General features: G+C 50.7%; 1 protein-coding gene across 1 annotated transcript in view; it reads right to left on the reverse strand.

Annotated features, from left to right (window-relative positions):
• Window positions 1–12492, reverse strand: part of LOC134935889 (kinesin-like protein KIF1C) — a 97266-nt gene that overhangs the window by 72400 nt on the left and 12374 nt on the right. The window contains 2 exon segments of the mRNA XM_063930740.1: window positions 8276–8352; window positions 10226–10364. Coding sequence (XP_063786810.1) covers window positions 8276–8352; window positions 10226–10331 — 183 coding nt within the window. The 5' untranslated portion in view covers window positions 10332–10364.

The raw sequence follows: 12492 nt of genomic DNA on the forward strand, positions 1-12492 counted from the left end.
CACCTTCTTTGACAAGCGTGTGAGCGCTTTATCCACCCTAGGGGATGTTTCCCAACGTGACCTATCCTCTGGCGGGAAAGGGTACGCCATTAGTAACCTCTTAGAAATTACCAGTTTCTTATCGGGGGAAGCCCACGCTTCTTCACATACTTCATTTAATTCCTCAGATGGAGGAAAAACAACTGGTAGTTTTTTCTCTCCAAACATAATACCCTTTTTTGTGGTACCCGGGGTAACATCAGAAATATGTAACACATTTTTCATTGCCTCAATCATATAACGTGTGGCCCTATTGGAAGATACATTAGTCTCATCGTCGTCGACACTGGATTCAGTATCCGTGTCGACATCTGTGTCTGCCATCTGAGGTAGCGGGCGTTTTAGAGCCCCTGATGGCTTTTGAGACGCCTGGGCAGGCACAGGCTGAGAAGCCGGTTGTCCCATATTTGGTAAGTCGTCAAACCTTTTATGCAAGGAGTCGACGCTGTTGCGTAATTCCTTCCACAGAACCATCCACTCAGGTATCGACCCCGCAGGGGGTGACATCACATTTATCGGCATCTGCTCCGCCTCCACATAAGCCTCTTCATCAAACATGTCGACACAGCCGTACCGACACACCGCATACACACAGGGAATGCTCTGACAGAGGACAGGACCCCACAAAGCCCTTTGGGGAGACAGAGAGAGAGTATGCCAGCACACACCAGAGCACTATATAACACAGGGATCCCACTATAAATGAGTGTTTTTTCCCTTATAGCTGTATATATGTATATATATATATATATATATATATATATATATATATATATATATATAAAGAATTTACTTACCGATAATTCTATTTCTCATAGTCCGTAGTGGATGCTGGGGACTCCGTAAGGACCATGGGGAATAGCGGCTCCGCAGGAGACTGGGCACAAAAGTAAAAGCTTTAGGACTACCTGGTGTGCACTGGCTCCTCCCCCTATGACCCTCCTCCAAGCCTCAGTTAGGATACTGTGCCCGGACGAGCGTACACAATAAGGAAGGATATTGAATCCCGGGTAAGACTCATACCAGCCACACCAATCACACCGTACAACCTGTGATCTGAACCCAGTTAACAGCATGATAACAGAGGAGCCTCTGAAAAGATGGCTCACAACAATAATAACCCGATTTTTGTAACAATAACTATGTACAAGTATTGCAGACAATCCGCACTTGGGATGGGCGCCCAGCATCCACTACGGACTATGAGAAATAGAATTATCGGTAAGTAAATTCTTATTTTCTCTAACGTCCTAAGTGGATGCTGGGGACTCCGTAAGGACCATGGGGATTATACCAAAGCTCCCAAACGGGCGGGAGAGTGCGGATGACTCTGCAGCACCGAATGAGAGAACTCCAGGTCCTCCTCAGCCAGGGTATCAAATTTGTAGAATTTAGCAAACGTGTTTGCCCCTGACCAAGTAGCTGCTCGGCAAAGTTGTAAAGCCGAGACCCCTCGGGCAGCCGCCCAAGATGAGACCACCTTCCTTGTGGAATGGGCATTTACAGATTTTGGCTGTGGCAGGCCTGCCACAGAATGTGCAAGCTGAATTGTACTACAAATCCAGCGAGCAATAGTCTGCTTAGAAGCAGGAGCACCCAGCTTGTTGGGTGCATACAGGATAAATAGCGAGTCAGATTTTCTGACTCCAGCCGTCCTGGAAACATATTTTCAGGGCCCTGACTACGTCCAGCAACTTGGAGTCCTCCAAGTCCCTAGTAGCCGCAGGCACCACAATAGGCTGGTTCAAGTGAAATGCTGAAACCACCTTAGGGAGAAATTGAGGACGAGTCCTCAATTCTGCCCTGTTTGTATGAAAAATTAGGTAAGGGCTTTTATAGGATAAAGCCGCCAATTCTGAGACACGCCTGGCTGAAGCCAGGGCTAACAGCATTACCACCTTCCATGTGAGATATTTTAAGTCCACAGTGGAAAGTGGTTCAAACCAATGTGATTTTAGGAATCCCAAAACTACATTTAGATCCCAAGGTGCCACTGGAGGCACAAAAGGAGGTTGTATATGCAGTACCCCCTTGACAAACGTCTGTACTTCAGGAACTGAAGCCAGTTCTTTTTGGAAGAAAATCGACAGGGCCGAAATCTGAACCTTAATGGACCCTAATTTTAGGGCCATAGACAGTCCTGTTTGTAGGAAATGCAGGAAACGACCCAGTTGAAATTCCTCTGTAGGGGCCTTCCTGGCCTCGCACCACGCAACATATTTACGCCAAATACGGTGATAATGTTGTACGGTTACATCCTTCCTGGCTTTGATCAGGGTAGGGATGACTTCATCCGGAATGCCTTTTTCCTTCAGGATCCGGCGTTCAACCGCCATGCCGTCAAACGCAGCCGCGGTAAGTCTTGGAAGAGACAGGGTCCCTGCTGGAGCAGGTCCTTTCTTAGAGGTAGAGGCCACGGGTCCTCTGTGAGCATCTCTTGAAGTTCCGGGTACCAAGTCCTTCTTGGCCAATCCGGAGCCACGAGTATAGTCCTTACTCCTCTCCTTCTTATGATCCTCAGTACCTTGGGTATGAGAGGCAGAGGAGGGAACACATACACTGACTGGTACACCCATGGTGTTACCAGAGCGTCCACAGCTATTGCCTGAGGGTCCCTTGACCTGGCGCAATATCTGTCTAGTTTTTTGTTGAGGCGGGACGCCATCATGTCCACCTTTGGTTTTTCCCAACGGTTCACAATCATGTGGAAGACTTCTGGGTGAAGTCCCCACTCCCCCGGTTGGAGGTCGTGTCTGCTGAGGAAGTCTGCTTCCCGGAATGAACACTGCTGACAGTGCTATCACATGATTTTCTGCCCAGCGAAGAATCCTTGCAACTTCTGTCATTGCCCTCCTGCTTCTTGTGCCGCCCTGTCTGTTTACGTGGGCGACTGCCGTGATGTTGTCCGACTGGATCAGCACCGGCTGACCTTGAAGCAGAGGTCTTGCTGGGCTCAGAGCATTGTAGATGGCTCTTAGCTCCAGGATATTTATGTGAAGTGATGTCTCCAGGCTTGACCACAAGCCTTGGAAATTTCTTCCCTGTGTGACTGCTCCCCAGCCTCTCAGGCTGGCATCGGTGGTCACCAGGACCCAGTCCTGAATGCCGAATCTGCGGCCCTCTAGAAGATGAGCACTCTGCAACCACCACAGGAGAGACACCCTTGTCCTTGGAGACAGGGTTATCCGCTGATGCATCTGAAGATGCGATCCGGACCATTTGTCCAGCAGATTCCACTGAAAAGTTCTTGCGTGGAATCTGCCGAATGGAATCGCTTCGTAGGAAGCCACCATTTTTCCCAGGACCCTTGTGCATTGATGCACTGACACTTGGCCTGGTTTTAGGAGGTTCCTGACTAGCTCGGATAACTCCCTGGCTTTCTCCTCCGGGAGAAACACCTTTTTCTGGACTGTGTCCAGGATCATCCCTAGGAATAGAAGACGAGTCGTCGGAATCAGCTGCGATTTTGGAATATTGAGAATCCAATCGTGCTGCCGCAACACTACCTGAGATAGTGCTACACCGACCTCCAACTGTTCCCTGGATCTTACCCTTATCAGGGAATCGTCCAAGTAAGGGATAACTAAAATTCCCTTCCTTCGAAGGAGTATCATCATTTCGGCCATTACCTTGGTAAAGACCCGGGGTGCCGTGGACCATCCATACGGCAGCGTCTGAACTGATAGTGACAGTTCTGTACCACAAACCTGAGGTACCCTTGGTGAGAAAGGTAAATTGGGACATGAAGGTAAGCATCCTTGATGTCCCGAGACATCATGTAGTCCCCTTCTTCCAGGTTCGCAATCACTGCTCTGAGTGACTCAATCTTGAATTTGAACCTCTGTACGTAAGTGTTCAAAGATTTTAGATTTAGAATCGGTCTCACCGAGCCGTCCGGCTTCGGTACCACAACAGTGTGGAATAATACCCCGTTCCCTGTTGCAGGAGGGGTACCTTGATTATCACCTGCTGGGAATACAGCTTGTGAATGGCTTCCAAAACTGCCTCCCTGTCAGAGGGAGACATCGGTAAAGCCGACTTTAGGAAACGGCGAGGGGGAGACGTCTCGAATTCCAATTTGTACCCCTGAGATATCCCTTGAAGGATCCAGGGGTCTACTTGTGCGCGAGCCCACTGCGCGCTGAAATTCATTGAGACGGGCCCCCACCGTGCCTGATTCTGCTTGTAAAGCTCCAGCGTCATACTGAGGGCTTGGCAGAGGCGGGAGAGGGCTTCTGTTCCTGGGAACTGGCTGATTTCTGCAGCCTTTTTCCTCTCTGTCACGGGGCAGAAATGAGGAACCTTTTGCCCGCTTGCCCACGAAAAGACTGCGCCCGATAATACGGCGTCTTCTTATGTTGAGAGGCGACCTGGGGTACAAACGTGGATTTCCCAGCTGTTGCCGTGGCCACCAGGTCTGAAAGACCGACCCCAAATAACTCCTCCCTTTAATAAGGCAATACTTCCAAATGCCGTTTGGAATCCGCATCACCTGACCACTGTCGTGTCCATAACCCTCTACTGGCAGAAATGGACAACGCACTTAGACTTGATGCCAGTCGGCAAATATTCCGCTGTGCATCACGCATATATAGAAATGCATCTTTTAAATGTTCTATAGGCAATAATATATTGTCCCTATCTAGGGTATCAATATTTTCAGTCAGGGAATCCGACCACACCAACCCAGCACTGCACATCCAGGCTGAGGCGATTGCTGGTCGCAGTATAACACCAGTATGTGTGTAAATACATTTTAGGATACCCTCCTGCTTTCTATCAGCAGGATCCTTAAGGGCGGCCATCTCAGGAGAGGGTAGAGCCCTTGTTCTTACAAGCGTGTGAGCGCTTTATCCACCCTAGGGGATGTTTCCCAACGCACCCTAACCTCTGGCGGGAAAGGATATAATGCCAATAACATTTTTGAAATTATCAGTTGTTATCGGGGGAAACCCACGCATCATCACACACCTCATTTAATTTCTCAGATTCAGGAAAACTACAGGTAGTTTTTCCTCACCTAACATAATACCCCTTTTTGGTGGTACTCGTATTATCAGAAATGTGTAAAACATTTTTCATTGCCTCAATCATGTAACGTGTGGCCCTACTGGAAGTCACATTTGTCTCTTCACCGTCGACACTGGAGTCAGTATCCGTGTCGGCGTCTATATCTGCCATCTGAGGTAACGGGCGCTTTAGAGCCCCTGACGGCCTATGAGACGTCTGGACAGGCACAAGCTGAGTAGCCGGCTGTCTCATGTCAACCACTGTCTTTTATACAGAGCTGACACTGTCACGTAATTCCTTCCAACAGTTCATCCACTCAGGTGTCGACCCCCTAGGGGGTGACATCACTATTACAGGCAATCTGCTCCGTCTCCACATCATTTTTCTCCTCATACATGTCGACACAAACGTACCGACACAGCACACACACAGGGAATGCTCTGATAGAGGACAGGACCCCACTAGCCCTTTGGGGAGACAGAGGGAGAGTTTGCCAGCACACACCAGAGCGATATATATATATATATATATATATATATACACACAGGGATAACCTTATATAAGTGTTTTTCCCCTTATAGCTGCTGTATCTTTAATACTGCGCCTAATTAGTGCCCCCCTCTCTTTTTTAACCCTTTCTGTAGTGTAGTGACTGCAGGGGAGAGCCAGGGAGCTTCCCTCCAACGGAGCTGTGAGGGAAAATGGCGCCAGTGTGCTCAGGAGATAAGGCCGCCGAGAAGGGGGCGGAGCCTTATCTCCCATTTTTCTGTGAATTGTGGCAGGGGTTAAATGCATCCATATAGCCCAGGAGCTATATGTGATGTATTTTTAGCCATCTAAGGTGTTTTTATTGCGTCTCAGGGTGCCCCCCCCCAGCGCCCTGCACCCTCAGTGACCGGAGTGTGAAGTGTGCTGAGAGCAATGGCGCACAGCTGCGGTGCTGTGCGCTACCTTATTGAAGACAGGACGTCTTCTGCCGCCGATTTTCCGGACCTCTTCAGTCTTCTGGCTCTGTAAGGGGGCCGGCGGCGCGGCTCTGGGACCCATCCATGGCTGGGCCTGTGATCGTCCCTCTGGAGCTAATGTCCAGTAGCCTAAAAAGCCCAATCCACTCTGCACGCAGGTTAGTTCGCTTCTTCTCCCCTTAGTCCCTCGGTGCAGTGAGCCTGTTGCCAGCAGGTCTCACTGAAAATAAAAAACCTAAAACTAAACTTTTCACTAAGCAGCTCAGGAGAGCCACCTAGTGTGCACCCTTCTCGTTCGGGCACAAAAATCTAACTGAGGCTTGGAGGAGGGTCATAGGGGGAGGAGCCAGTGCACACCAGGTAGTCCTAAAGCTTTTACTTTTGTGCCCAGTCTCCTGCGGAGCCGCTATTCCCCATGGTCCTTACGGAGTCCCCAGCATCCACTTAGGACGTTAGAGAAATATATATATATATATATATATATATATATACATACACTGCGCCTAAATTTAGTGCCCCCCCTCTCTTTTACCCTTATGTAGCTTGACACTGCAGGGGAGAGCCAGGGAGCGTCCTTCCAGTGGAGCTGTGAGGGAAAAATGGCGCCAGTGTGCTGAGGGAGATGGCCCCGCCCCTTTTCCGGCGGACTTCTCCCACTTTTTCTGGAATTCTGGCAGGGGTATTTTTACACCTATATAGCCTTCCTGACTATATATGGTGTAGATTTGCCAGCCAAGGTGTATTATATTGCCCTCAGGGCGCCCCCCCCCAGCGCCCTGCACCCATCAGTGACCGGAGTGTGAGGTGTGCATGAGGAGCAAAGGCGCACAGCTGCAGTGCTGAACGCTACCTTGTTGAAGACAGAAGTCTCCTGCCGCCGATTTTCCGGAACACTTCTTGCTTCTGGCTCTGTAAGGGGGCCGGCGGCGCGGCTCCGGGACCGAACGATCGAGGTCGGGTCCTATGTTCGATCCCTCTGGAGCTAATGGTGTCCAGTAGCCTAAGAAGCCCAAGCTACCACCAGTTAGGTAGGTTCGCTTCTTCTCCCCTTAGTCCCTCGCTGCAGTGAGTCTGTTGCCAGCAGATCTCACTGTAAAATAAAAAACCTAAATATACTTTCTTTCTAGGAGCTCAGGAGAGCCCCTAGTGTGCATCCAGCTCAGCCGGGCACAAGATTCTAACTGAGGTCTGGAGGAGGGGCATAGTGGGAGGAGCCAGTGCACACCAGTTAGACCTAAAGCTTTCTTTATAGTTGTGCCCAGTCTCCTGCAGAGCCGCTATTCCCCATGGTCCTTACGGAGTCCCAGCATCCACTTAGGACGTCAGAGAAACATTAGTTACTGGAGAATACATAATAGGAGAACACGATAGTGAAATCATATATTGCATTTATTAAACTGCTGTCCTATATTCCCCAGCAACCGATAAGTAATCTACCAATCACTTGCTACACATGCGCCATTTATGAATGAGTCATACCCCTTTTCCATCTACGATGCGGGTCGCAGCCGGAAGCCTGTGACGGGTGCTACCCGGCTGCAACCCGCATCGATGACTCCTTTCCTATCAGCAGTCACCATCCCAGCATATTGTTGGGTTGGTGACGCGGCAGGGGTGGAGCTGGGAGATCACATGATCTCCCAGCGCCGCCCTTTCATACAGTGTAAACGGGAGCCGTGGCGCATCGACACGGCTTCCGTTTACACTACAACCTTACCCGGATCATTCCCGTGTCCCACCCCTTTTCCACTGGCAAAAAACACGTGTAAATGCCCCACCGTGCATTTACCAGTGTTTTTTGAGCTAGTGGAAAAGGGGTATCAGGATGCAGTAGAAGAGAGGAGTCAGAGAGGAAGGACTCCTGCATCCGCCATAAGACAGTGTGTGGTACAATATAAGCAAGCCATGCAATCACAGGTCACAGACGTAGGAAGAACACAGAATTCTAAACAGATCTATGCAAAAACTCAACGTTATCAGAATCGCCAGTAACTGTAGTGCGTGCATTTTATCCATCAACCAGGATGCCGCTACGTGTGCAGCCAGCGACCGCGTACGAGTCACAGGTAGCAGATGGCGGGTAGTGGGCAGAGCAGCGTTAGGAAGCCATGTATTTCCACCACAAGGTAGCAGCACTCTGCAGAATGGCCATCACCAGGAGAAGGATGGAGCGGGCAGAACGTACAGGGCAGAGGTCACATGAGAGCCTGGACACAAACAGAACAGAAGGGAAATAGACACAAGACCAGTGATGTCCTCACCGTAGTGTGCGACCAGTACGAGTAATCAAAGGTGAAGTTCTTTGGCGCATCTTTGGGCTGCTTAGGGTTTGATATACCTGCAACATGAAGAAATGAGATTAGCCATACAGACGGCAGGAGCCTGCATCATGGAATGTATATAGGCGCACATCGTACCATGTGACCTGTACTGAGCCCAACACCCACAACAGAAGAATAGAGATTGTTTATTATTGTGATGCAGAGTGACCGAGACGGATGGACCGCGACATCTATATAGCAGGGAGTGGTGCAAGCTGCAGCAGAGCCACTAGACTACACTGCAGCCCCCGCTCTCTCCAGCCGTGACTTGTACACTCTGCGGCCCCCGCTCTCTCCAGCCGTGACTTGTACACTCTGCAGCCCCCGCTCTCTCCAGCCGTGACTTCTACACTCTGCAGCCCCCGCTCTCTCCAGCCGTGACTTGTACACTGTGCGGCCCCCGCTCTTTCAAGCCGTGACCCCTGCGGCCCCTACTCTCTCCAGCCGTGACTTCTACACGCTGCAGCCCCCGCTCTCTCAAGCCGTGACCCCTGCGGCCCCCGCTCTCTCCAGCCGTGACTTCTACACTCTGCGGCCCCCGCTCTCTCAAGCCGTGACCCCTGCGGCCCCCGCTCTCTCCAGCCGTGACTTCTACACTCTGCGGCCCCTGCTCTCTCCAGCCGTATCTTCTACACTCTGCGGCCCCCGCTCTCTCCAGCCGTGACTTCTACACTCTGCGGCCCCTGCTCTCTCCAGCCGTATCTTCTACACTCTGCGGCCCCCGCTCTCTCCAGCAGTGACTTCTACACTCTGCGGCCCCCGCTCTCTCCAGCAGTGACTTCTACACTCTGCGGCCCCCGCTCTCTCCAGCAGTGACTTCTACACTCTGCAGCCCCCGCTCTCTCCAGCCGTGACTTCTACACTCTGCGGCCCCCGCTCTCTCCAGCAGTGACTTCTACACTCTGCAGCCCCCACTCTCTCCAGCCGTGACTTCTACACTCTGCGGCCCCCACTCTCTCCAGCCGTGACTTCTACACTCTGCGGCCCCCGCTCTCTCCAGCCGTGACTTGTACACTCTGCGGCCCCCGCTCTTTCAAGCCGTGACCCCTGCGGCCCCTACTCTCTCCAGCCGTGACTTCTACACGCTGCAGCCCCCGCTCTCTCAAGCCGTGACCCCTGCGGCCCCCGCTCTCTCCAGCCGTGACTTCTACACTCTGCGGCCCCCGCTCTCTCAAGCCGTGACCCCTGCGGCCCCCGCTCTCTCCAGCCGTGACTTCTACACTCTGCGGCCCCCGCTCTCTCCAGCCGTGACTTCTACACTCTGCGGCCCCTGCTCTCTCCAGCCGTATCTTCTACACTCTGCGGCCCCCGCTCTCTCCAGCCGTGACTTCTACACTCTGCGGCCCCTGCTCTCTCCAGCCGTATCTTCTACACTCTGCGGCCCCCGCTCTCTCCAGCCGTGACTTCTACACTCTGCGGCCCCCGCTCTCTCCAGCAGTGACTTCTACACTCTGCGGCCCCCGCTCTCTCCAGCAGTGACTTCTACACTCTGCAGCCCCCGCTCTCTCCAGCCGTGACTTCTACACTCTGCAGCCCCCGCTCTCTCAAGCCGTGACCCCTGCGGCCCCTGCTCTCTCCAGTCGTGACTTCTACACTCTGCAGCCCCCGCTCTCTCAAGCCGTGACCCCTGCGGCCCCCGCTCTCTCCAGCCGTGACTTCTACACTCTGCATCCCCCGCTCTCTACAGCCGTGACTTCTACACTCTGCAGCCCCCGCTCTCTCAAGCCGTGACCCTTGCGGCCCCCGCTCTCTCCAGCCGTGACTTCTACACTCTGCAGCCCCCGCTCTCTCCAGCCGTGACTTCTACACTCTGCAGCCCCTGCTCTCTCCAACCGTGACTTCCACACTCTGCAGCCCCTGCTCTCTCCAGCCGTGACAGAGGATGCTTACATTTAGTGTTCCCTTGCATCTGAATCACACATTTAGCATCATGGGAAGTTTCTCGGGAGTTAAACGGCCGGACACGGACAGCGACCTTCACAGAGGCTCCGGCCATCTTCAGAATGCTTCACGCAAACACCAGCCGAGTCTGAAATACAAAGAGCGTAAATGTCAAGTCACAGATAACCAGAAACATGTTTTATAAGAACGCAGTATTCCTATAGGTCAGTGGTTTCCAAGTACTAACTACATACCACTGCAATGTACCAGGGGCCATGTCTGGAGAGAGGGCTACAAAATATTTATTACCCGTATTGTAAATAGCGCAGCAAATTCTGCTGCGCTTTATTTTGATAGGATAATAGTGTCACACACACAGGATACGTATACGTTATAGGGTCAGTGACCCATCTGATGGGATAATAGTGTCACACACACAGGATACCTATAAGTTATAGGGTCAGTGACCCCTTTGATGGGATAATACGGTCACACACACAGGATACCTATAAGTTATAGGGTCAGTGACCCCTCTGATGGGATAATAGTGTCACACACAGGATACCTATAAGTTGTAGGGTCAGTGACCCCTCTGATGGGATAATAGTGTCACACACACACAGGATACCTATAAGTTATAGGGTCAGTGACCCCTCTGATGGGATAATAGTGTCACACACACACAGGATACCTATAAGTTCTAGGGTCAGTGACCCCTCTGATGGGATAATAGTGTCACACACAGGATACCTATAAGTTATAGGGTCAGTGACCCCTCTGATGGGATAATAGCGTCACACACACAGGATACCTATAAGTTATAGGGTCAGTGACCCCTCTGATGGGATAATAGTGTCACACACACAGGATACCTATAAGTTATAGGGTCAGTGATCCCTCTGATGGGATAATAGTGTCACACACACAGGATACCTATAAGTTATAGGGTCAGTGACCCCTCTGATGGGATAATAGTGTCACACACACACAGGATACCTATAAGTTATAGGGTCAGTGACCCCTCTGATGGGATAATAGCGTCACACACACACAGGATTCCTATAAGTTATAGGGTCAGTGACCTCTCTGATGGGATAATAGTGTCACACACAGGATACCTATAAGTTATAGGGTCAGTGACCCCTCTGATGGGATAATAGCGTCACACACACAGGATACCTATAAGTTATAGGGTCAGTGACCCCTCTGATGGGATAATAGTGTCACACACACAGGATACCTATAAGTTATAGGGTCAGTGACCCCTCTGATGGGATAATAGAGTCACACACACAGGATACGTATAAGTTATAGGGTCAGTGACCTCTCTGATGGGATAATAGTGTCACACACACACAGGATTCCTATAAGTTATAGGGTCAGTGACCCCTATGATGGGATAATAGTGTCACACACACACAGGATATCTATAAGTTATAGGGTCAGTGACCCCTCTGATGGGATAATAGCGTCACACACACACAGGATACCTATAAGTTATAGGGTCAGTGACCCCTTTGATGGGATAATAGTGTCACACACACAGGATACCTATAAGTTATAGGGTCAGTGACCCCTCTGATGGGACAATAGTGACACACACAGGATACCTATAAGTTATAGGGTCAGTGACCCCTCTGATGGGATAATAGTGTCACACACACAGTATACCTATAAGTTATAGGGTCAGTGACCCCTCTGATGGGATAATAGTGTCACACACACAGGATACCTATAAGTTATAGGGTCAGTGACCCCTCTGATGGGATAATAGCGTCACACAGGATACCTATAAGTTATATGGTCAGTGACCCCTCTGATGGGATAATAGTGTCACACACAGGATACCTATAAGTTATCGGGTCAGTGACCCCTCTGATGGGATAATAGTGTCACACACACAGTATACCTATAAGTTATAGGGTCAGTGACCCCTCTGATGGGATAATAGTGTCACACACACAGTATACCTATAAGTTATAGGGTCAGTGACCCCTCTGATGGGATAATAGTGTCACACACACAGGATACCTATAAGTTATAGGGTCAGTGACCCCTCTGATGGGATAATAGCGTCACACAGGATACCTATAAGTTATATGGTCAGTGACCCCTCTGATGGGATAATAGTGTCACACACAGGATACCTATAAGTTATCGGGTCAGTGACCCCTCTGATGGGATAATAGTGTCACACACACAGTATACCTATAAGTTATAGGGTCAGTGACCCCTCTGATGGGATAATAGTGTCACACACACAGGATACCTATAAG

Source organism: Pseudophryne corroboree, chromosome 6 (assembly GCF_028390025.1).
Source record: "Pseudophryne corroboree isolate aPseCor3 chromosome 6, aPseCor3.hap2, whole genome shotgun sequence".
In the NCBI taxonomy this organism is placed as follows: Eukaryota; Metazoa; Chordata; class Amphibia; order Anura; family Myobatrachidae; genus Pseudophryne; species Pseudophryne corroboree.